This window comes from Paroedura picta, chromosome 3 (assembly GCF_049243985.1).
Source record: "Paroedura picta isolate Pp20150507F chromosome 3, Ppicta_v3.0, whole genome shotgun sequence".
Lineage (NCBI taxonomy): Eukaryota > Metazoa > Chordata > Lepidosauria > Squamata > Gekkonidae > Paroedura > Paroedura picta.
This window is the reverse complement of record NC_135371.1, coordinates 132,386,150-132,411,121: the sequence shown is the minus strand read 5'-3', so window position 1 is coordinate 132,411,121 and position 24,972 is coordinate 132,386,150. Positions and strand designations below refer to the sequence as shown.

Here is a 24,972-nt window from a genome sequence, read left to right as displayed (position 1 = left end):
ATTACATGGCTCAGTGGCAGAACATCTGTTTTGCAAGCAGAAGGTCCCGTGTTCAATCACCAACACCACGAGTTAAAAGGAGATGGTGGTCGATGTGGAAGACCTCTGCCTATGAGAGCCAATTTCAATCAGATGATATTTACTCTGTGAGAAGAGTGCTCTGACTGTATCAGGCAGCTTCATGTAGTAGTAGCTAAGAGCAGCTGCTTCTAATTTGGCAAGCCGTGTTTGATTTCCTGCTCCTCTGCATGCAGTCAGCTGGGTGACCTTGGGCTCGTCAGAGCCCTGACAGTGCTGTTCTGACCCAGCAGTCCTGTCAGAGCTCTCTCCGCCTCACCTACCTCACAGGGTGTTGTGGGAAGGGGAAGGGAAGGCAACTGAAAGCCACTTTGAGACTCCTTAGGGCAGTGAAAAACAGGGTATAAAAAACAAAACAACTTCTTCCTCATCGTAGGATGGAAATGTTTCTTTAATGTATAAACAATAATTCAGATTTTGAACAATAACAAATATCCATCACAATGAGAATTCCTAGCAGAAACCCTGACCTGGATAGGCCAGGAATGCCTGATCTTGTCAAATCTTGGAAGCGAAGCAGGATCAACCTTGGTTGGTATTTGGATGGGAGACCTCCAAGGAACATGAGGGTCATGATACAGAGACAGGCAGTGGCCAACCACTTCCCAATGTCTCTTGCTTGGCTGTCAGACAATCCCAACACCTTCTAGCTAGACTACACACAGCATACAATAAATAAAAAAATTAAAATCCTCACAGAACCTCCTTTGAACAACTCATACATGATCTGAGAGTGCTGAGGTATATACAGATTCTGCTTTCATTGCTGTATCATAACAATGCTTCTATCATAACAAATGGGAAACATCAAAAGATCTACCAATTATGGTAGATATGGTAGATATTCAGGCGATTTTGAAGCAAGATCTCAGATTGAAACCTTAAAACAGAGAACATGTGCCAAGAGCGGCAGCATATAAATATAATAAATAAATAAACAGTGCCTCATTTTCAAATATATGTGTATCTTCAAAATACTTGAGCCCAAGAGAAGCATCCAGGGGACCCTATAGCTGGCAGACTAAAATTCAGTAGCAATACTGTGGTACCAAATGTTAATTCATGACTTAGGCCCAAACTACGTAATATGCATGGATCATATACTGCTGGTTTTCCTTGAGAAATGTAGGGGGGTATGAGGGTGGTGTGCACCCAGTTTTATTGAAGCAGTGGAGAGGAGAACGTTTTGGAGTGTTTCAGATTATTTTTAAAAAATTGCTGTCCCAAAACTGACTCTGTCTCTGTACCAAATTTGTAAGAAAAGCAATATTGTGTAATTACCGTACAAGACTAAGGCTATTTGCCTTTCCCTCAATTATTTACAAATGCTTACATGAACCCCTGCACCCCACACACACATTTTCCTTTGAATGAGGTGTGCTCCCCTGTTTGAACACATTCAAGAATTTTAAAAAGCTTCCTTAAGAGGGTAATCAACCAAAAAGAAAAAAACATGAAAAAAGGGTGGAATCTACCAGATCATACATTTCTTTTGATTTTGGCTTATTACATGAGACACAATGAAATGGCTGCAAGAATCTTCCCCTTTCTTCATCAACACAGTTGCACATTTATTAAGATACAACACAGCATGTCGCAAGGGGGGGGGAATCATTCTGAAATTATTGGCATAGTCAAAATCACATTCTTGTAATATATTACCGAACTACCAATGTATTTGCTCTAAATTAGGTACCCACTGTTTCCTGATGGACTTTCACACCATCCTAACATTCGCAGAATGTGGAAGAAAAAGTGATCAAATCAAACTATAAATGGAAGATATTTTTCTGCAGATATCTAAATAATAACCTTACTGCAAAACACAGTTACAAAGATTTTAAATTCCTAAAATAAGCCAACCTCTGGCTATAGATCTGCTCTTCCTAAACCTCAGGAATTCTGTTTTTTCTGACACCATCCCCAATCCTCTGTCCATCTGTTGATCTTGCCTTTGGTCCCCCAGACAATATAAACTTCTCACCAAGCAGAACGGAGAAGCCGACGCTCCCCATTAACTGAAGCCACAGCATGCTGTCCAGCCTCATCCAGTCTTCTCTACACCTGTTGTCTTACTCTTTTATCAAATGCTACAGTTTGCAAAGTGTGCGGTTTGTGCTAACATCAGCCACTTCTGCTTTCCTCCCCCAATTATGGCCATGCTCTCTGTTCCTCATGCTGTCAGGGAAGAGAAGAACTGCCAGTAACATACAGGTTCAGACCTATAGTGAACAAAGGTGTGAGAAAGTAGGGAAAGTGAAAAGAGGAATCAGAGTAAGGTCAGGGATAGGTTTGCCACAATTTCCTGACTTAGCATTGATAGAAACCCTCATGGGAAAGAAGAGATGCACCATAACTCAAAAAGTAGATTTTCTGTTTCTTTCAGTCCCTTGCACAATTTTCAGAAAGGTGGGGAGGGCAACCACATGCATGACTTGAGAAGAAGACAGGAAAATAGAGAAGGCCAATTTATTTTTAAGTGTTCATAAAGGATTTTTCTCTCAAAAGAGGAACCCAGGTATGGAACATGTGGATAATGCTAACCAGTGTTGTTGAGAACCCCCTGAAACTTTCTCCAGGCTTCAAGAAACCCCATCGCGGCATGATCCTGCTGAATATTGTTGGGAACCATAGCTGTGTACATGCCCACCTGGGGCCCCTCCCTTCCCCACCCCCTCCAGACCATCGTTGGCCATTTTAGGAGGGGTGGATAGGTTGCATGACCACATATAGTCATGATGATGATGTTATTTGTATTGTATTTTTAATAGTGCTGTTAGCCACCTTGAGACGTAAGTGAGGGGCAGGATATAAGTTCAAAAATAAATAAAATAAAAATGGTCAGTATCTCCCTACTCTTTTCCACACTAGGAGACATACCTTCTTTTAGCCTCGCTTTAGATTTCCTTTGGATGATGTGAGTCGACTCCACTGTTTCTGCATTTGGGCTCCCCCCACCTTATTTCCCAGATTGAAATTCACAACATGCTTTCTGCACTGAGTACAATGGAGGCAGCCTCCCATCATACCTTGCTTCCTTCCCCTTTTCAAAACATTTTTTTTACAAAATGGTACCTGCTTGAACCTTTGTTTTTGTAGCCTGTAATTCTACCATTCTGCACCTTTGATCACCTCCCCCGTCTTCCCTCCAAAGTGTCCAGAATGTAATTTTTTTGGAATTACTCTGGGCTATAACATTATAAAACTGCTGTGTAAGACTGTAAGACTGCTTTAAAAAAATAGAAACAGTGTTATAACACAACCACCCCCTTTTTTTTTTTAAAAAAAAGCAACTTTTTCAGATTGGAGGGAGGGAGGGGGGAGAAAGGACAGCAATGAGGAAAGAGTAGTGCTCAAATGACTCAAAATGGCAGGCATGGGGAAAGCCTCTTTTGTGTACATTTCTGCATTGGGCAGCCCTGAATTAGACCCTGCTTGAAAAGATAAAATCTGTTTTTGGGGGGATTCCCTTTCTGCAAGCAAGTGACGGGACAATTTTGGACTGTGCCCAAAGAAGCAAATTTTAGTGCAGAAATGGATAAAAAAAGTCGACCCTTTAAAAATGCAAATCTGAACAATGTTGCTAGTGTGGAAACTGTCACTGTATTACTGATGTTGATTGTATTACTGATGTTGATTGCACTGCACATCTTCTAAGACTGAAAAAGAGACGACGCAAATGACAGATGGATGGAAGTGTGACATTTGGATTCATTTTTGGTCCAACCCTCCATCCCTGATTTGCTGCACTGTATTACCGGTATGCCAGTATCGGCAAGCAAAAAATTTGCCCATCTGACCTGTGGTTAAATGCGGCAAATGGCTGAGGGATGCAAGAGTGACATTTCATTACATCCTGCCACTGCCTTCCTGCCTGTATGCCAGTGTATGAAAGTAAAATGTTTGTCCCTGTACCTAATAGGTATAGCCCAAGAGAGAGAGAGAGACTATGGGGAAATGGAGCCATTACACTTATAGAGAACCAAACTAAGGAACGAATCCTATCAGCATCATGCCCTTAGGCAAAATCTGTGTGTCACTCAATCAAATGGTAAATGTCTCTGTCACCAATTTGCTGAGTCATTCCCCTCACTTCAAACCTTCTTGAATTATAAGACAGGCCGTAGAACAACAAAACCATATTTTTAATATTATCAAATGTTGTTTGTTTTCCATTTGGGATTGATTACAACGTTTATATCATAAAAACAGATGTGTTCTGTTTAGTTTTGATTCATTATCATCTGTCTGCATAATTTGTCAGAGTGCCCTGAGAGAAAATGTAATGCCATGTGTAGTGGCAGTATGGAAGACTATTGTGAACTCAAGGAAGTAGTGGCATGTCTTCTTTCCTCCCATTCCATCCACGTTGTTGATTCATGATGATATGCATTATGTTAAGTGAAAACATGTTTTCCTAATTCCTTGTAATGGAGGAGGATTGTATAGCCTGGCGTGGGATCCTGAGTTGAATTAGATTTACCTGCTCTTATTTCTGTTAATTGCTCATAGCCCAGGTGTTATGCATTCCTGGGGGGGCAGGTGCAATCAATCAATTCACTTACAACCTAAAATCAGGAGTAAAAGGAGAGGTGGTGGCCTTGGTGTAGTGGTTAGGAGTGCGGACTTCTAATCTGGCGAGCTGGATTCGATTCCCTGCTCCCCTACATGCAGCCAGCTGGGTGACCTTGGGCTCGCCACAGCACTGGTAAAGCTGTTCTGACCAATCAGTAATATCAGGGCTCTCTCAGACTGTTTACGCACTGGAAACTTCACTGCCCCAGCTCCCATGCAGGAGCAAAAATCGGGGGCAGATGCTCCCCCATGTGGATGCAGGAAAAAGTGCAGCAACCTGCCACAACTAAAACTCCAGCCTGCAGCCCAACATGAAACCTCCAGTGCATAAACGGTCTCAGCCTCACCCATCTCACAGGGTGTCTGTTGTGGGGAGAGGAAAGGGAAGGCAACTGTAAGAGAAAGGCAGCATATAAGAACCAACTCTTCTTCTATTTAATGGGGCTCTGTCCTGATAGCTGCAGGGAGATAGATAATCTTGCTTGGTATGCATTCATTTGTTATGCTGCTGACTTCACTTACCTGCTAATTGAAATCAATAAATGTATAGCATTCTCTTATCTACTAGTGTGCTTATTGTCTCCAGATCCAAAAAGAAACTTTGTCAGGTCCATTGACAAAACACCATGTTACCCAAACTGGACCCAAAGAAGGGGAAATTAACTTTCCACGGTTCCAGTGTGGAATGCTAGCAGAGATACCCCCAAAACAAAATTATGAAGAAAGCAAGAGAGGGTTTTTTTTCATATTTTTAAAATATTTTTAAAATATAAAGAATCTGCACTATGCACCTACGAACTAATTCCCTAAGTAACCACATATCTGCGTGCACACACACAGTCCATCAAGAGGGCACACTTATAAAAGGCAAGAGGGAGGAAATTGGGATGTTTTAGGGAATGGAACGTGACCTGACATCCTGGGCTTGAGGTCTGGAAAGATCCAGGAGCAAAAGCAGCTCAGGTCCAAAGGGCAGAGTGTAGAGCCAGCTAAGCAAGCAGAAAAGTACAGGAGGGGTTCTGACCAGCAGAGATCTAGACCAGGGATCTGAGGAACTATTTGCTATGTTGTGGGGTCCTTCTTTTATGGACAGACGATCCCCGGGGTTGGTGGGATTTGGCCCATCCTGGCTTTGGATTGGCTCAAGAAAAACAGCTTGAATTTCACTGGCTGGTTTAAACTTAAGTGCCATCAGGTTTGGGCAGGGGGGGAAATGTAGAAAATGCCTTGATAAGGCTATTGTGTCCCAAATGTACATGTGCACAAAATGCCTGGGTGAGAAAACATGATTAACTTACTTGAATTATGTTCAAATGAGCCGGATCTGCATTGACACAAACATTTGAGTGAGTCAAGATTGTTCCTGAAACAGGATGCAGCATACATTAATGACTTGAAAGCCCTTTTTGATAATAGTAAAAAAAAAAGAGAGAGAGAAAAGATGAACTGGGCACTGGGGAAGGAAATAGTGACTTCCTTGGGCAGGGCAGACACCTTTGAGCTCTGCCAGAACATTCCAATGTTGAATTTTTTTGTTATTGAGAATGATATTTCCCCGAGCTGGGGGAGATTTCACTTAATCAATTTCTAACATCAGCACACCTTTCCTCTTCTTGGCTGGGATTTTTTCCAGTGCCATGGCTGTACTCAACTGCACTGATGAGACTCGCCTAGTTTCAGACCCCCTTGGAACTTAGGCTGTAAAAGGGGGTTCCTATTAAAACAAGTAAATCTGAAATAAGAGGGGGACCCCCACTAACTAAGATGGAGTCAGCTGGAGGAAAGGGCGGGGTCCTCTCAACCATCAGCTTTAAGGTGGATGATATGGAAATCTTATAAACTGAAACAGGGGTAAAATTAGATACAATGAAAGACCAGAATTTGAATGAGAGTAGATCAACGTATCATTTTAGAGGTGGTTAGACAGTATGAATCTTACTGTGTTGTAAATGACATGACCCTCTGGAGGACTCCTCCATTCAAGGTTGCCAATTGGGAAATACCTGAAGATGAGGGTGGAGCGGAGTCTGAGGAGGATGGAGTTCAGATGGGATGTGATAATGCCAGAGAGTCCCCCTTCCAAAACAGCCCATTTTCTCCATGTGAGTTAATCTCCATCACCTGGAGATCAGCCATAATCCCCAGAGATCTCCAGCTGCTGTGTCCTACAAGGGAGAGCCATAGATCAAAGAGGATCTCTATCCCAGCAGGGCTCTCATTAGCATTCCCAGTAGGACCCACTGCCACTGACCACCTGTTTGCTCACTTAGGAGAGCTTTGGCACTAGCATTGGCTATTGTGGCACTCCTAGCTGCTGGAGAAAGGGCATGCAGAGTGTGTGACCATGGGGAGGTAGAAGGCTTGCAAGGGGACGCAGGAGGATGCCCAGGTGGGGACACATGAGGGGGTGGGTGTGAAGGAGGAAGAAGAGGGAGCGACTGCTGGACAGAGGAAACGAGAGGGCTCATGGACACTCTCCACCCAGCCCCCCCCAAACTTAGAACCAGCCCCCCCAAAGCATCATCTCTTTAGCCACAATTTGTCTGATTATTCATTAAGAAAATATAATCTGCCTTTCTGTTTCATTTCTGCAGACTATCCTGGTTGGAGACAGCGGCGTGGGGAAGACATCGCTGCTAGTTCAATTTGACCAGGGCAAGTTCATTCCAGGCTCTTTCTCTGCCACTGTGGGCATCGGATTTACCGTAAGGGCCGCTTGGCTATTCTAGGCATGTTTGGGAGTTTACTGAAAAGAGGCAGGCTTTGACAAGAAGAGATGACACTGGGAAGAACTGAAACCTGGTAGTGAAAACTTCAGCTGAGAGGGGCTGATGAATCAGAAAGCTGGTTACTGCACCATGAGAACACGGTCTTGTCAGTCTGAATATTAATGCTGCATGATTATTATGGGGTGTCTGGCATCTCTCTGCCAAGGACTCTGAAACCTCCTAGTGAGCTATCCAAAGTTAGACAGTGTGGCATCTTGGGGCCAAACAATATGATGCCTTTCTTAACAAGTTGCGTCTGGGTTCCCTGGGCCGGTCTCCCTTTTCTTGCAGCCACACTACAGTTTCAGGGAACATGGTTTGCAAAAGTCTGCAGGGATGGGTTTGGCCCAGGAGAGGGTCTTACCTAACTCCCTGCCTGAGCAAAAATGGCCGTGTGTGGGGCGGGTCCCCACAGACTTTTAAAACATTTCCTTCAGCTGCTGTTTGTCTGCCATGAAACCAAGTCCGGTCAACAAACCTGGACCTGACTCATTAAAATGTAGTCTGGCCCTTGGACAAAAATGTCTATTTCTGTACATTGCCTCCCCTCCCTGCAGCTCTGTGCTACTCCTGCTATTTTCTCCCCTCCTCCCTTCCCTTCCTCTCACCCCTATTGCTTTCGCTGTCATTAACGGAAGGGAAGCCTTATGATGGTTTCACCAGATCCGTTAGAAAGGCAGCTGTTCCCCCCTATGTCCTTTGCGAGCACTTCCTGATCCATGCCACCACCTCAGCACAGGTGACTCTGGGAAGAGCAGTAGCAGGGAAAGGACGACCTCTCTTCAGTTCTTCCCTGCCCATTGTTAGGCACTGCTGCTGAGACACAGCGAAGAACCCAAGAAGAGCCCCCCCCCTCCAATGAGACCAATGACCCCTCTAGTTCAGCATCCTACGTCATGCAGCAGCCAGCCAGCCAGCCTTCCCCTGATCTTACCGGCTAACAATGGCATTCTCAGGCTTCCTGCAAGGGTTTCCCAATCACTAGGCAATGGAAAATCTGCCTGGACATCCAGGCAGAAGATCATGAGGTGCCATTAAATTGCAGTAGCATGTTGATTATTTAGCTATTATTGTATTTTGATTGCCACAGGAGGTGGATGTTTTAACCTCATAAATGACTTTTTACCTTTGAGAATTGAGGATTCTGTTGCCTCCCCCTGGGTTACTGCACAAGTTGATAGTGAGGATAACTTCACAGGATGACGTGTTACATGGACATGAGTATAACCCCCTCCCCCCAGTGCTGCTCCTTCTGAGGGAGAATTTTGAGTTAAGGAATAAGAGGGACTGTTTACTTTTCTCCTTGCTCCCTGCTGTGAACTACACTCCACAGCTGCTCCCTCCCCCCTTCCAGGTTTATGTTATCCTTTACAAATATGTCCAAAATCCCACAGTGGAAAAAGCTGTTTGGAGGGAAAGAGAAAGATGGGAGAGGGATGTCAGTCAGGGTATTTCCGCACCCTTTAAATGTAGTGAAATGCTTACCTTAGATAGTCATTATATTCCAGCCCCGTCATATGATATCGCCAGCATGCAGCGTCTGGGCAGTAACCAGTTAGCTACATCCTCCATTTTAAAGTGCTAGTTGGGGAATTGCAAAAAGTAGATTCCCCAATCTATTTAGTGTGAGCTACAGGACAACAACCAGCAGGCAACCAGCCGAGGGAAGGTATGGAGGTTCAAACACACTAAAGGTGCCTGCCTCATCCCACCCTTGCACCTGCCTCCCTCTCCCTTGTTCCCGGGGATGGGAATGTCTTTTTAAAAATGCCTAACATCCTGGAGCAATGAATAGGTGGACAAGCATGCAGACAATGCCAGAAATATTTTTCCCAACATTGTAGCACAAAGCATGCCTCTCTAAAGCTCCTACCCCCCCCCCCCCAAAAAAAATTGGGAGCGAGATTAATTTTTTTAATTATCAAGACTCGTGATTCCATAAGGGGTAGCATTCAAAAAGCACTATGCATCTATGATTAGATGCATAGACATAGCAACAGAGAAGGATGCATTAAAAAAAAATTAGTGGGCATCACGGGAGCTTTAAAGCATGAAGAAAGGGGATTGGCTGCCTGGCTTGATTGACAGGTGGAAGAGAGTCATGTATAAACTGCGTTGCTCTCTTCCACCATTTCCAGCATGACTTTGTGGAGGGTGAGAAGCGTGAAAAGGATGCAGAGAAAAGTGAGACATCAAAAAGGTGAGGAGGGGCTGGGCGGCACAATTATATTCAGCATTATGTCATTCAGCTGGCGTAACACTTTTTTTACCAATGTGCGGAAATGCCCTCAGTTTTCCCCCTGCCACTTTTCTGCTCCCAATGCTCATTTAACCTTTTGTAACGATGGATTGACCAGAAACAATAGAAGTGTTTAGAAAATTACAATTCAGGGTTCCTTTTCTTTTAGTTCAAAGATGTTTCATGTTACATAGCAGTAAAAGGGGAAGTCATTTATATATTGATGTAGGCTATTTATCTGTTGCCTTTCCAGCACTAAGAATGCTCTCTGTCCCCCTTCCCTTATTACATAAATTACAGCCAGCTCCAGAATGCCTCAAAGTTTTGTACTAGATGAGTTGAGAGCAATGATCTTCTATAACCTGTTGTAGTGGGTGGGGTTAGGCTGGAATCCCATTCCTGTTGGCCACTGCTTCTCCTAACTGAGGTCACTCACATGTAAACCAGAACTTCGTGGCAGACCACACTGGGAGAAGAGAGCGGCAATGTATTGCCAAATTCAACATTCCTTTAAATCCACTGATTTTAGAATTCTTCTTAGGACTGTAAAACATGCCCTATAAGCCTTTGTACAAAGTGCATGTCAGTGCTGACCCCAACCCCAGGGACTTAATTCCACAGGGAATGAAGGGATTCTGGTCTTTTGGCAGTCTAGGAGTGTTGGCTGTCCAACAGCACAATCCTAAACAGAGTCTAAGCCAATTGACTCCAATAGATTTAGAAGGCAGTAATTGCAATTCATCCATCCATCCACTCACCCACCCATCCATCCATATTAGCTTTTATTAACCGCCACTCCCAGACCCTGCCAGTTTGTGGTGGTTTACATTCATAGAATCATAGAATCATAGAGTTGGAAGGGGCCATACAGGCCATCTAGTCCAACCCCCTGCTCAATGCAGGATCAGCCCAAAGCATCCTAAAGCATCCAAGAAAAGTGTGTATCCAACCTTTGCTTGAAGACTGCCAGTGAGGGGGATCTCACCACCTCCTTAGGCAGCCTATTCCACTGCTGAACTACTCTGACTGTGAAATTTTTTTTTCCTGATATCTAGCCTGTTGTACTTGAAGTTTAAACCCATTACTGCATGTCCTCTCCTCTGCAGCCAACAGAAACAGCATCCTGCCCTCCTCCAAGTGACAACCTTTCAAATACTTAAAGAGGGCTATCATGTCCCCTCTCAACCTCCTTTTCTCCAGGCTGAACATTCCCAAGTCCCTCAACCTATCTTCATAGGCTTGGTCCCTTGGCCCCAGATCATCTTTGTCGCTCTCCTCTGTACCCTTTCAATTTTATCTACGTCCTTCTTGAAGTGAGGCCTCCAGAACTGCACACAGTACTCCAAGTGTGGTCTGACCAGTGCCGTATACAACGGGACTATGACATCTTGTGATTTTGATGTGATGTCTCTGTTGATACAGCCCAAAATGGCATTTGCCTTTTTTACCGCTGCATCACACTGCCTGATCATGTTTAGTTTACAATCCACAAGTACCCCAAGGTCTCGTTCACACACAGTGTTACCTAGAAGCGTATCCCCCATCCAGTAGGCATGCTTTTCATTTTTCTGACCCAGATGCAGAACTTTACACTTATCTTTATTAAATTGCATCTTGTTCTCATTTGCCCATTTTTCCATTGTGTTCAGATCTTGTTGAACTCTGTCTCTATCTTCCGGAGTATTTGCCAGTCCTCCCAATTTGGTGTCATCTGCAAACTTGATGAGTAGTCCCTCCACCCCCTCATCTAGATCATTAATAAATATGTTAAAAAGTACCGGGCCAAGCACCGAGCCCTGAGGTACCCCGCTACTCACCTCTCTCCAGTCTGATGAAACACCATTGACAACAACTCTTTGAGTGCGGTTCTCTAACCAATTCCCTATCCACCTGACTATCTGAAAATCCAGATTGCAGTCCTTCAATTTATCCATCAAAACATCATGGGGAACCTTGTCAAAAGCTTTACTAAAATCCAAGTAAATGACATCAACCGAATTTCCCCGATCCAGCAAACCTGTTACTTGGTCAAAAAAGGAAACCAGGTTGGTCTGGCAGGACCTGTTGGAGACAAATCCATGCTGACTTCCTTGGATCACCAAATTGTCCTCCAGATGTTTGCAGATCGCTCCCTTTAATATCTGCTCCATTATCTTCCCCACAACAGAGGTCAGACTCACTGGTCTGTAGTTTCCCGGGTCATCCTTCCTCCCTTTTTGAAGATCGGAATAACATTTGCTCTCTTCCAGTCCTCCAGGACATGTCCAGTCCTTAAAGAGGTTCCGAAGATGATGGACAAGGGCTGTGCAAGTTCTCTGGAAAGTTCTTTGAGTACTCTCGGGTGCATTTCATCCGGACCAGGGGATTTGAACTCATCCAGTGCAGCTAAATGCCTCTCGACAACCTCTCTATCCATGTTAACCTGCCACCCAGACACTGTCCTTTAGCTATGGCCATCTCTAGATGTGCCTAAACACTTTGACCTGTGGGGAAAAACAGATGTAAAATAGGCACTAAGCCTTTCTGCTTTCTCTGCATCTTCCGTTAGAGTTTGTCCATCCGCACCCAACAGTGGGCCTATTGACTCCTTTACTTTACGTTTGCTCCTCACATAACTGAAAAATCTTTTCTTGTTACAGTGGGCTTCCCTGGTCAATCTTAGCTCACTCTCAGCTTTGGCCTTTCTTATGATTGATCTACAGTGCCTAGTAACCTGTAGGTACTCTTCTTTAGAGCTCTGTCCTTCCCTCCATTTCCTGAACATTTTCCTTTTCTTTCTTAGTTCAATCATAAAAACCCAACAAAATATGAAATACAAATACAACACAAATACTGGCAGCAAAATCCCATTTACATCCCCACCACCACCTGTCCATGCCTGACAACAAGCCCCTACCACTGCCCGGGGGGGGGGGTTACTCCTGCCCAGATGTCCGGCACATGTGGCCTATACAAGGAGGGACCTGATCATCCTGGCCTGGCCTCAACCAGATGCCTGGTGGAAGAGTTCTGTCTTGCAGGCCTTGTGGAACTGTGATAGTTCCTGCAGGGCCCTCAGCTCTTCCGGCAGCTCATTCCACCAGGTCAGGGCCAGGACTGAGAAGGCCCTGGCCCTGATCGAGGCCAGGCATACCTCCTGGGGGCTGGAGATAACCAACAGATTCAAACTCTGATGATGTGCTCTGATTATGAAGTTAGCTAGTCGTGTCTGACTTTTGGCGATCCTATGGCTCAATTGCCACCACGTTTTTTGATCTTGCACCACTTCTTTTAGTTGACTAATGCTTTGACCAGTGTCCATTTTGATCCTATTGAACCACTGTGTTCTTTGTCGGCCTGGTTTCCTTTTACCACTGGCCAATCTTGGCATAATGGCTCTCTCCACTGAATTGGATGGCATGATATGGCCAAAGTGAATGAACTGGAGTTTTGTGATTTCACCTTCCAGTGATATATCAGGCTTTATGCACTTTAGTATTTCCTTATTTGTGATTTTGGTTGTCCATGGACTCCACAGAAACCTTCTCCAGCACCAGAGTTCCAACAAGTCAATTCTCCTGTCCAATTTCTTCATCGTCCAACTTTCACACCCATAAGTGGCGATTGGAAATAAGATAGATCTAACTAATCTACATTTGGTAATCAGATTTATATCTTTGTTTTTCCATACTCAGTTCAAAGTTATAATTCCTGAGCGACCCAGAGCAATAAAACATTTAATTTCCATACTGCAACCACCACTCTCATCCATTTGTGATCCAAGAAAAATGAATTCTTCAACAGATTCGATCTCTTCACCATCAAGTACTATAGTGACATGTCTAGGCTTTTTTCCAGTGGTCATTATTTTTGCCTTTTTAATATTTAAGAAAAGGCCAAAAGGAGTGCCCTGCAAGACACCAAAAGGATCTTCCTAAGCCCTACCCAGGATCCACCCACAAATCTTCAGGAATTTCCCAACCTGGAACTAACAACCATGGCTGTTTTAGGCATTACAATTTTTTAGGGCCACAAAGCTTGCTTTGAACTGGAAAAGCAGTGGATAAATAACCTAAAGCAATGTCTCAATAGAGAGCTTCAGCATTTCCTGCTGTGTATCATGGGAAGTGCTCCTCCACCACACCAGGCTCTCTGAATGGAGATTCTTGAGTTTCTGAAGCTAGTAGTGAATATCCGTTGACAACCCATCAATCAGATGAAGGGAGGGAGTTGTAAAAGGGGGAAATGAAAACACATTTTCAGTTATTTTTAGGGTTGCCAGGTCCACCGGTCCGGGCAGGGGTTCCCCGCTTTCTGGACGCACCTTGCCCCACCAATTCCCCCCCCCCCACTTACCAGAAACTGGAAGAACGCATATTTTAATGCAATGTGCTGGCATCATCCGGAAGTGATGTTAGCACATCAGGGTCATTGGGAAGAGGATGATGCTTTGTTTTTTGGGCAAAACTCTATGGTTAGAAGCAAAATTCTATCTTAGAATTTTGCCCCAAGCCAACCCCAATGTCTCCGACATGCCCCCTATCACCTGCCAGCAGTGCTGATGGACCTGGCAACTCTGCTTCTCTTCTCACCTTTGATTGGCTAGGGTAAGTTATGTGGTATCCTGTGTCCCATGAAAGCTCCTTGGATGGCGCCCATCCTTTTGATCTGAGCAACAGAACAGGTCCTGCTTTACAGCTTCTCACACCATGTTCCTGCCTTGTGATCCTAGCCCGTCTGCCTTGCCTTGCCCTGTCTCACCTTGTTCCTGCCTTTTGCTTGCTGCTTTTCCTCCTCTCCTTCCTGGATGGACTCCACTCAGCCCTGGCTTCCATCTGCTTCTGAGTAGGCACCACCCCAGCACAGAGGCACCCTGCACAGCATTCACCCAATCAGGTTTGTAACCTTGCTGTTTCTTAGTCTGATGCCTTGTGATGTCCCTGGAAATGGCCAATGGCTTTCTGTTCCCGTACCTTTGTAAATCTGCAGGGCCTCTAAGCCAAGGACATGTGAATTCAGGTAACATTTCAACCCTCGTGGCTCAAATCCATAACTCCTGGTGAAAGGGTTGCCAACAGCCTAAAGGGGGAAGAAGTGTTTTTCCTTTGACAGAGGCTTAGTGGGATGTTATTTACCTCAATAGCATGAAAAGCTTCAATTGCCCATTTCCACACATTGGATTCCTATCAACGGAGAAGGGCATTTCCTCAGTCTGTTGATATCCCTACTTGTAAAAGTTTTACAAAAGGCATGCTAGAGTGATATCCATGCACTATCTCAGAATACAGCTTTAAATTGCTCATTGATGAGACAATTAATAACAAAAATATCTTTCCCACACCTGCCTGAATGAATCAAGATAATAAAACTGTAGAATAATTTCCTAACATGGAAATGGCTGCCCCCCCTCGCCCCGCCCCAAAGGATGCCTGAATTTGTCAGAATATATTTTTCCCCCTTGGAGAAACATCTGTATACAAAAGTTATGCTAGAATGCAAAAACCTTCTTACTGTTGCTAGTGATATTATTTCCAAGGTACCAAGAAAATGCTATGAATTTTTTCTGCAAACCCACTCTTATAAATTCAGGGACTAGAGAGCAAGAGCGTCCCCTGGTGGCAATAGTGAAGCAATTTCAGGAGAGAGATTCTTACGTTTCCTGAAACTGCAGAATATCCATCTTGAAGTTGTGTTTTCTGTGGAGAGGGAGGAGGAAGGGTCGAATTAATGTAGATTTCTTTTTTCAGTGCAAATCCAGCAGTTATTATATGGTTTCTTAGAGGATATAGCACATTTAATCATGTGTTTTGAAAAGTTGTTTCATACCCAATGCCAAGAAGGAAAGAGCAGACCAAAACCAGAATGGAGTGTCTTATTCCCGAAAAGAGCTGGCCATGCACAACCATCTTCTTACCAGCAGGGCCACTGGAAGGCTGGCTCAAAACCCTGGAACATCAGAAGTTGATAACACTGTTTGTAAGGGGGGACTCAGAGGCTGCTGATGCTGGTGGCACCATCTGCAATTGGCAGACAGCAGTGTCTGTCAAACTTTGGAGGGTCCTTGTTGGTGTTTCCAAGGTTGGAGAGAATTTGACCCTCACTTTTTCTGGGAAATGTTTCCATTTACTAGACCACCAATGAGGTTTGGGGAATATCCTGGAAGCACATGCTTTCATGAAGATCATGCAGTGATGTCCAAGACCAGCCCAATTTCAGTATGAGGTTAACTTCATGCGCCAGTTCATGCCCATCCCTATTGGTCACAGCATTATAGATATTTGTGAGCATTTTGAGTAGTTCAGCATGTGATCATAACTGCTTAACACTTGTTTCCATAGGATCTTTACATGTACCAAATCTTTCACAAGGCCCAAAGGCATATGGAGGTTTACTTCATGCTAACTACAAACATTTAGTAGAAAAATACCCATGTATATATTTGCTCAAAGCGCTGTAGCTTGTCTGGATTTCCCCTTCACGTGATTTTCCCATTTGTGTACATGTCTGTCTCCAGCTCCTAATAGATTACTCATCTAGAACAAAGGATCTCTTTTCCCAGCAAAGAAAGATACATAGATATGGCTAGAAGGTGATTATTAACAACCCTCCCCCAAGACATGACATATGTGCATTCCTAAAGCAGAAGTTGCTGGAGATAAACATAATTGTAAACAAATGAGCATGGAAATGAATTTTGAATAAAAGATCCCTAAGCATGCTGAACTAGGCAGCCCTCTCAAGCTTGGAGTATTGGTTAAAAGCTGCATTTTCTAATCTGGAGAGTCAGGAACAGAATTTTTTTCCTGTTTTATTAATTTGAATTTCCCATTTGAAAACTCAGGGTGAAGATTGTTGTTTTTCTTGCACCATGAAATCCTTTAGACTTGCTGCTTGTTAAAAATCCTAAGTAATAAACACATGGAATCACTGATGATATAGCAATGATTTAAATTAAATGATATCCCATGGATCTAATCTATAAAGAATGTTCCTGGTCTATTATTACTGGAGTATTTTATAGTACCATTATAGAAACTAGCAATACAGGTTCCTCTGGAGAGGTGTAATACAAAATCAAAATGGAGACCATGAAAAGTAGCTCTGCGAAATTAAAATCTGTATCTGTATGCACCATCTACCTGTGCATGCATGCACCATTACTTTCCGGATCAGGAGGGAATACATGCCTGAAATCAATCTTAATTGCAGTTTCACTTCTGCTAGTTTATCCTTGCCTATATTCATTTTCATTCCTGTGGCCTCACTTTTAAGACTTACCCTTACAAAAGAACAACAACAACAACAACAACAGAAATAGCCCAATCAATGGGGAGATTTTGCATTTGCTCCAGTGTAAATTAGATCATAACTGGAACACAGATAGCTTTTCAAAGCCTGTTTGGGCTGATCTTGCTTTGGTTGCACAACATAGTTTCCCATTCATTTGGGTCAACAAGGAGGCTCTGTAATGAGCACAGACTGGCAGATGGAGCATAGTCTTCATCTTTATTTATTTTTAAAATATAGCTATACTGCGTTTCTGATCAGTTCCAAATTCTCTGGGTGAGGGAGCAACTCTAGGAGGCTCCAGGCACCTACTGGAGTTATCCAGGCTATGTTGGAATATGCAAAATCTGCAGTGTACTTTATTGAAAATAATATAAAGAGTGACCTACAGGGGGTATCAGAGGAGATGATTATTTAGCATTGATTAGGGGCTTCCTGGATTTTTTCAAATACCTTCCTCCAGTGTCCTGGCTGGCTTTCTTCTGCTTTCTGTACAGAGTGTTTCCCTTCCTAATATAATATTACTAGTTTCAAAGCCCCTTTATAAAAAGGGGTTTTGAAAGGGGAGAAGGCGCGTGAGTCCGGCAGGGAGGGAACCCCCAGCAGCCGCGCTTCGCGCGACTGCCGGGGGTTCCCTCGGGTGGCGGTCTAACGCTGCGAGAGGCGCTTCGCGCCTCTCGCCGCATCAATCCAGGAGCAACTGCGAGCTGCGCTGCGCGCGGCTCACAGTTGCACAGGCTGGGAATCGGAGGGACCAATCGGCAGGCGCTTCGCGCCTGCCGATTGGTCCCTCCGATTGTCTGTCGTGAGGAAGGGTCCAACCCGGACCCTTCCTCATCACGGACAAAGCCCACCTCTAGGGGGCTTAACGAATTATTTAGTCCGTGGCGCCCGTGGCGCCACGGGCTGTTTAAAAATTATAATATAATAAATATTACATATAATAAAATATAATATTTTATTCTTTAAGCAGCCTGGTGCTATGATCCTTTTTGCCAATTTAAACTTTGCCAACTAGATTGCTATCAGGGCCCACTTAGATCCTGGCAGCCGCATATATCCTTCTTCCTGGGAAGAACATGTTCAGTGCACAGTTATCCATACTGGTGTCTCTGCAGGAGCTAAGGAATTTAGGATTGCCATGTAAAGAGCCAGGATACTATTGTGCTGGGACCCAGAATTGGTTTAAAATCTTGAGGCACTATGAGAAACCTGGAATAAATCACAGTGGGTGTGTGGATAAAATAATAATTCAGCCCTGAGCTGAGGGGAAGAAGGGTGATATATGAACCTGATAAGTACATTTAAATATTTCTGTGGGGGAAACCTGGAAAGGCACAAGAATTCCAGGATACACTTGCCTATTGGACTGCTGGTCTGTTTAAATGTAAATGTACATTTGTATTATTGTATAAGGAAGTCACATTGTGCCATTACAATATCTGGCATGTAATCCCTCTCTCCCACCCCAGCCCTTGCGCTTGTCCAGACACAGGATGAAAAACTGCACATTTTCATTGTCCACCTTTACTTGTAAATAATGAGGGAGGGATGAGATAATGTATAAATAAATGCAGGTTCACACGGTTTCTTGATTGAGTGCCAGTGGAAAATGACTTGCCCTCACACAATTTAACTCTGAAACAGCAAGCTGTAAATTACAACTAATCCTTTTTCTAGTGGCACATTTGGGGGTGCCAATGAAATTTCTAGAAAACCATGCATCTGCTTTAACTCATCTGCTCTGGGCCCTTCACAACCTGACTTTCCAGTCGGCCTTGGAACAGAGACTGCTCTGGGAACTTCAGCTGATGCCCCCCTCGTAATGGTAGACCACGATCATGCCTATTTGTTACTCTCATCAGATTATTCACTGGGTTTTATACACTGGGTTGTGCCACCTTGGTGTTTGGAGGCAGGAGGAGGTGTCAACAGATGTGACTTCCACCGATTTGAATCATTTTTCATGGATCAGACACAAAAGGGTGGTCATTGGAGGCCAGTTATCATCAGTGGGGGCCCTATCCTGTGGGGTTTCACAGAGTGCAATCCTATCCCCCCCCCAATGCCTTTCAAACTCTATGTCAGGGGTAGTCAAACTGTGGCCCTCCAGATGTCCATGGACTACAATTCCCAGAAGCCCCTGCCAGCGTTTGCTGGCATATTTTAGGGTTGGCTGTCACCAGTTTGCCAGCTCTATATATCCTTATTCCAAATTTTCTGGTGGTGTAGAAGTCTGCCTGGCTTCCAAGGGCAAACAAAACTGAAGCTAAGCCCTGGAAAGACAGAGGTTTGTGGGTTGAGATCTTGAAAGACACTGTGTTCCTCAGTTTTGATGGCACTCTGGTAACCTTTGCTGACTCAGTTGGGGGTCATACTGGATCCTGCCTAACTGCTGGAGAAACAAGTTAATGTACCTGTTTCTAATGCACCCTTTCTTCTAACTTTAGCCTGGAAAATGCCCCCTACCTTGGTAAATTATGAAATATAGAATCATAGAGTTGGAAGGGGCCATACAGGCCATCTAGTCCAACCCCCTGCTCAACGCAGGATCAGCCCTAAGCATAAAATTAGTAGGATGCTCCTGATTAATGGCCATGATGGGCTTCCAAAGAGGGAAGGTAGACAGAGAGGTCCAGGTCTTTACCTCCCTATTTTGCATGCATGCAACACCCAGCCATGGGCTGAAGTTAGAGAACTTCTATCATAGTTCAGCCTCAGAGAATGAATCTGTTAAATAATCCCTTCGCTAGATTTGTGGGGTTCTGTGAGATGAAGCAACGCTTAACACATTCATGTCTTTCTGGAGGCAAATCAGAAATGCATCTTCAATTTGACCTACAGGCTCTTCAAATAAAAAAATATACTTTGGTTTCCTTTAACATGAAATTCAAGCAATGATTGAGACAGGGTAAATTCCATTCTGTGGAAATGCTTGAATTCCCTCCTTTGATCTGGGAAAATCTAACAATATTTAGTACAAAGGGTGTGTGTGTATGCTCACATCTGGAACTGCCAAGAATTCTTTGCTCTTTTTTCACACTGGCAAAGGATCACCTTACCCAAACAATCTGCTTATCTAACCTACCTCAAGTGAGGGTGTTTTCTTTGTACAAAATCATGTTTCTGGTAATTATAGGATACAAACCCTGGCTTCTGGCTCATGTTGAAGGCATTTTAATACTGAAACCGGCTAGTGGAAATCAGTCGTGGAGCTACCAGCAGAACAGAATCTCTCACCTCCCCTTCCCCCTGCACCTCTGCCCTGAATGTTTGTGTTGAAGGTGCTTGGGGGTGTGGATATTATTTCAATAGCACCTGATCACAGCTTCAAGGGAAGATACGTTTTTATTGTTAAAACCCTCCTGCATTGTCTCTGAGTATATAACATGTAATCTGTCCCCATATACAGATTAGTTCAGCCTTTTTCAACCTTTTGACTGTGGAGGAATCCCTGAAATATTCAAGGAACCCCAGAAGTGACGAGGTGTGGGAGCCAACTAACCAAACGATCAGTTACCCTTTCTGTTGTGGAGAGAGAGTAGGCCTGTAGATCGGCAGTGGAATGAAGCTCCAATGATACCGAGTGAAGTCAGTGGCCATCCAAACCTCTGGGAAAGGCTGCATAACCCCTGGGGAACTCTGAACAACCAGGAATCCCTGGATTAGTTAACTGAAATCTGCCATCCACTGGTTCTCTACTAATCGTTGTTCATTTGGAGCGTCTAACCAAGATCTCGCTGCCCTCCTCAACCCAGTTTGCATTTATTCAGACCCGGGAGTTGCAGAACTGCTAAAAGGATGTCTTGATTATGGCACAACATACAGGAAAGGGCCATTAGCAAATCACTCCGCCTCGTCTCTGCAACAGGTGGATTTTAAGCTTGGCCAGGTCCACTGGAAGGAATCCCCAAAGACAAACAGCATGCTGTCCTTTCTGAGCAGTGAGACATTGCGCAAATGCAAAGCGGTCCGATTCGTGCACTCCGAAGTGTGCCCAGGGGCTTAACACGAGGCCTGAATGGACAAGTGGCCGCCTGCTCCGCACTCTTCCGGGCCGAAGAAGGTAGTCTTCGCCCTGCTGCTGAGGCCGACGTTCGAGCGTTTCTCTGTGGCGCGGGGCTGGGTTCCCGACGCCGCCCAGCAAGGCTGCCCAAAGCGCCACGGGTTTGCGCTGAGCCGGCGCCTTCCTGCTTCGGCCGCCTCTAGCCCGCTGAGGCCCGAGCCCCGTGGCGGGGCTCCCCCACCCCGCCCCTCCCATCCCATCTGGCTCCCGGGCGAGCGGGCAGTCGGGAAGGGGCGGTTCTCGCGGCCGTCGAGGAGGAGTAGCCGCCGCGTGGCCCCGGCGCTGCCCTCCCTATGCCGTCCCGGGCAGGCAGTTCCTGCTCCCTCGGCGGGAGGCGCCCACCATGCTCAGCAACGGAGGCGGCTGCGGGAGGAGCGCCCCTCCTGCCCGCAACGGGACCCCCTGGCCGCCCGTTCGGGAGAGAGCCTCGCCCCTGGGTGCAAGCTACGATGCCTGTGGCAAGGTCGGAGCCCGCCCTGCTTGGGCGCCAAGGGGTGGGTCGGTGGGGGCAATGGGGGGGGGGGCTGGCTCGCCGCCCCATCGAAGAGCGAGGCGGAACTTTTATGTGTGTGGGGGGGGGGCAACGACGCTCCTATCCCAGTTGCCCAGCAGCAGATGCCCCCCACCCATTCCCTGGCAGATGTGGCGCCCCCTTCCCGTGTTGCTTGATGCCGGAGGATGTCCTGCAAGGAGCCCTCCTTGGCTGCTATTAGGAGTTTTGACGCTGACAAGCTCCTCGAGCGTTTCTCAGTCCTTTTTCATTCCTAAAATGAAAGGTGCTGCAGCTCAAGATATAGCCAGAAAGCCCTTTCTTTCAGTGACACACTTGCCTGCAGTGATGGGGGGGAACCATCTGCACATGTTCAGAGGCACTCTTTCACGCCTTCGCATTGCAGTGACCGTGGTTTTACTGGAGGGTTGTAGTTCAAGCAGAACCGTGCCTCCTTGATGCCGGTAGCCGGGTGGCCATAAGGGGTGTGGCGAGCACAGGGCTCTGTGATTGCTCCTGAGAAGGGATCCCTTCTGGTCTTCAGGAGCAGCTAGCAGCAGTTGCTACTTAAACTGCATCAGGAGGAAGGAGCTAAAAATGGGTTTTATCAGGAGGATGAAAATGAAACAGCCTCGTGTGAAGTCAAGTGAGAGGCAGAGTGTGACAAGGGAATAGAGTTAACGGCTTCGAAAGCAGATCATCCACATGCTCCTGAAAAATGGGATATGAATTCCAGCTGTCCTGAGGGATTGCAGCCAAGAGTTGATCTCTGAAGTTGATACACAGCTAGAAAGTGGTGGTGGAAGAAAGTCCTCTCAAGTTGGAGCAAACACTTGGCAACCCTTTGTAGGGATTTCAAGGCATTGCTGGTCTCTGCATAGCAGCCCAGGTATTCCTTGATGGTCTGCCATCCAAACTAACCAGGACTGACCCTGCTTAACTTCTGAGATCTGACAAAATTGGGCTGATCTGGGCCAACTAGAAAGACACTCTCTATATTTCCTGGTGAAAGTTGGCAAATATTCCAAGCTATTCCATCCCCCCCCAAGAGTATTCATTGTGTGATCCATGCTAGCAAACCCATCTGAATAGACAAAAATTGGTTTGGATCAAGGAAAGCTAATTTTAAAACAGATGGGTTGGTTTATATTCAGCACTACTATTTACACGAAGAGTAGTAGTGCCCCACAACAGGAATGCTGGATGGCTTTTCTGGAGAGTGAAGTTGTGTATGTGGAGGCTTCATTACAGAAATTTGGGTGTTACATGGGAGTTTTTCTCTAGGGCAGACACTGGACAGAAACTGTGGTGATATCCTCTGCTATTGCAGTGCGATTATTTCATAAAACACAGTTAAAAATATAAGCAGGAGGAGGGACAGGAGGACATTGCCTTCTATAGGGTGCCTTGCAACCTGACCACAGGTAGATCATATCAGGTGGGGCCACAACCATCGTTTGAGGAGAGAGAAAGAGATGGAACAATGCAGTGGAAGGAGGAAGTCCAGCAGAGAGAGAGACGGACATCCAGATCTAGCCTTGTATTCTTAAGCCATTTCCTACAGTCCATCACAGTCTAGTTTAGCGCATTCAAGAAACAGAACCTTGGCCGGTGTGGTTGCAGAGGGATGAGGCTTGATTCTTGCTGGCCAGAACTGTGAGAATGACTTGGGGCAGGGAGCACCCCTGGTGATGGTGTCTCCATTTGTTTCTCCCACATAAGTGAATGATTGCCATGCCCTTCTATGGGAGAAACATAGCAAACTGCATCCAGGGCAGAGTCTGCACTTACTTTGTTTATTCCATTGTCAATCCTGTTGAATTCAGATCGCTTTGAACTCGGCTCTCCCCCCTCCTCCCCATTGAAACAGGAAAGTCTTCTGCACGTGGTTAGGGAGGCTCAGAAGGTGGGGGGGAGCCAAGCCTCTTTCTTTTCTTGAAGGGGGGGGGAAGGAGACAGGCAGGGAGCCTCTTTCTTTTCTTGGAGGGGTGGGGGAGAGGATCGAAAAAGGCTGAGGGGGGAGGAAAAATCTAGGACCGACAGAAGTTGAGAGAAATTAAGGGCTTCTCCATTAAGGCAAGCGTGTCACATGACCAGGTGTAGCCTATCAGAGGTTCTCTACCACAGAGCTTTCTTTCCCAATGTGGATATTGAGGATTAACAGCACTCTGAGATATTGCACAATAAAGGTAGGGTCACTCCAGATCAATCCTTCTTGCTGCAGAAGGAAAATTTAAATCGCCCAAAATCCAAACGGAAATCGCATTCTGTGTAGAGGGCAGGGACTGAATCGATCTGGGGTTGGAATAAAAGCTCCATGCAGTTTACACCCAGGACACTGTTAAAGAGTGGAGATACAATCTGCCATCCACCCCTGACTCTGGGAAGCCTAGTGCTCACTGATTGGGATCGCCCAGGGGCTGCCCCAAGTCATTTGGGTGAACCAAAGAAGTTTGGAACATACAATCTTTACTTTTACAACAGTGACCAACGTACAGTCAGGATAATATAGGAGAAATAAAAGTGCTTCCCATGTCTCAAGTTGTAGTTAAATATTAAGAAAACATCAGTGGAATTAACTTGAATAGAAAGGATGTGGGTGGAAATACTGGACCCTAAGGGTCGCTTAAAAGTGAGGATGAACCCATCTGATCAAACCCTTGAGACTGATCTTGAGATGGAGAAAGAAATAAGGGAGATGACTAAAGCAGATTATGTTGTTACTAGGGGCCAAGCCCATTGCATTCAGGAATACAACGGGCGCTAGATTGGGTGTGGGGTGGAAAAACTCTGCGGATGTCTTCTCCCTCCCCCCAGGACTTGGAAAGGCTGCAGGTAGCTGTTGGGGAATTCACCGGCAGGGGCAGCTCTCACGCAGCAGGGATCTGCAGGGAAGTGGAAGGAGGAAGGGGTAGTCAGGGGTGGGGGATGGAAGGCAATTGGCTGGCTGCTGGACAGACAGGCAAGCCATTTGGAGGAGGAGACACTACGGGGTGGGACAGCCACTCTGAGTGGGTGTTAAGTGCTGAGTGGCACTTAAGTCATAAGTCATGCTCCTCCTCCAAGGCCTTACCAGAAATATTAAGTGGAACATACTGGGAAATTTCAGCTGCCCTCACGTTGACTGGGTAAACCACTGTTTGATTCATGCTGTAAACATGAGATTCCTGGATGTCATAAATGACTGTGCACTGGAACAGTTGGCCACAGAACCAACCAGAGGGGCAGTGATCTTGAACTTAGTTCTGAGCAGGTGTCAAGACCAGTCGAGAGATGTAGAAATTGTTGCACAAATTGGAAACAATGACCACAATGCAATGCAGCTTTCAAGTCAATAGAAAGTTACCTCTGAAGTCCAAAACTAAATGTGCTTTGAAAAGAGGGGACTTTACAAAAATGAGGGGAATAATAAAAAGGAAGCTGAAGGGGAAACACAAGTGAGTCAAATCCCTAGAGCAGGGGTAGTCAACCTGTGGTCCTCCAGATGTTC

At 45.4% G+C, this 24,972-nt stretch overlaps 2 protein-coding genes across 10 annotated transcripts in view; one reads left to right on the top strand and one right to left on the bottom strand.

Annotated features, from left to right (window-relative positions):
- CD300LF (CD300 molecule like family member f) overlaps positions 1-2,125 on the bottom strand; it is a 38,371-nt gene extending 36,246 nt beyond the window's left edge. For both annotated transcript variants that reach the window (XM_077327900.1, XM_077327902.1), the window contains exon 1: positions 2,063-2,125. In XM_077327900.1, coding sequence (XP_077184015.1) covers positions 2,063-2,111 — 49 coding nt within the window. In that variant the 5' untranslated portion in view covers positions 2,112-2,125. The remainder of the gene's footprint in view (positions 1-2,062) is intronic.
- The window catches only part of RAB37 (RAB37, member RAS oncogene family), a 98,069-nt gene that overhangs the window by 47,285 nt on the left and 25,812 nt on the right, over positions 1-24,972 (top strand). For 3 of the 8 annotated variants that reach the window (XM_077327906.1, XM_077327909.1, XM_077327905.1), the window contains exon 2: positions 7,248-7,358. In XM_077327906.1, the coding sequence (XP_077184021.1) occupies positions 7,248-7,358 (111 nt within the window). Of the gene's footprint in view, positions 1-7,247; positions 7,359-11,841; positions 14,536-19,066; positions 20,993-21,207; positions 21,487-24,972 lie in introns of those variants that run through there. The other 5 variants (XM_077327912.1, XM_077327911.1, XM_077327907.1 and 2 more) reach the window with 5 other exon arrangements.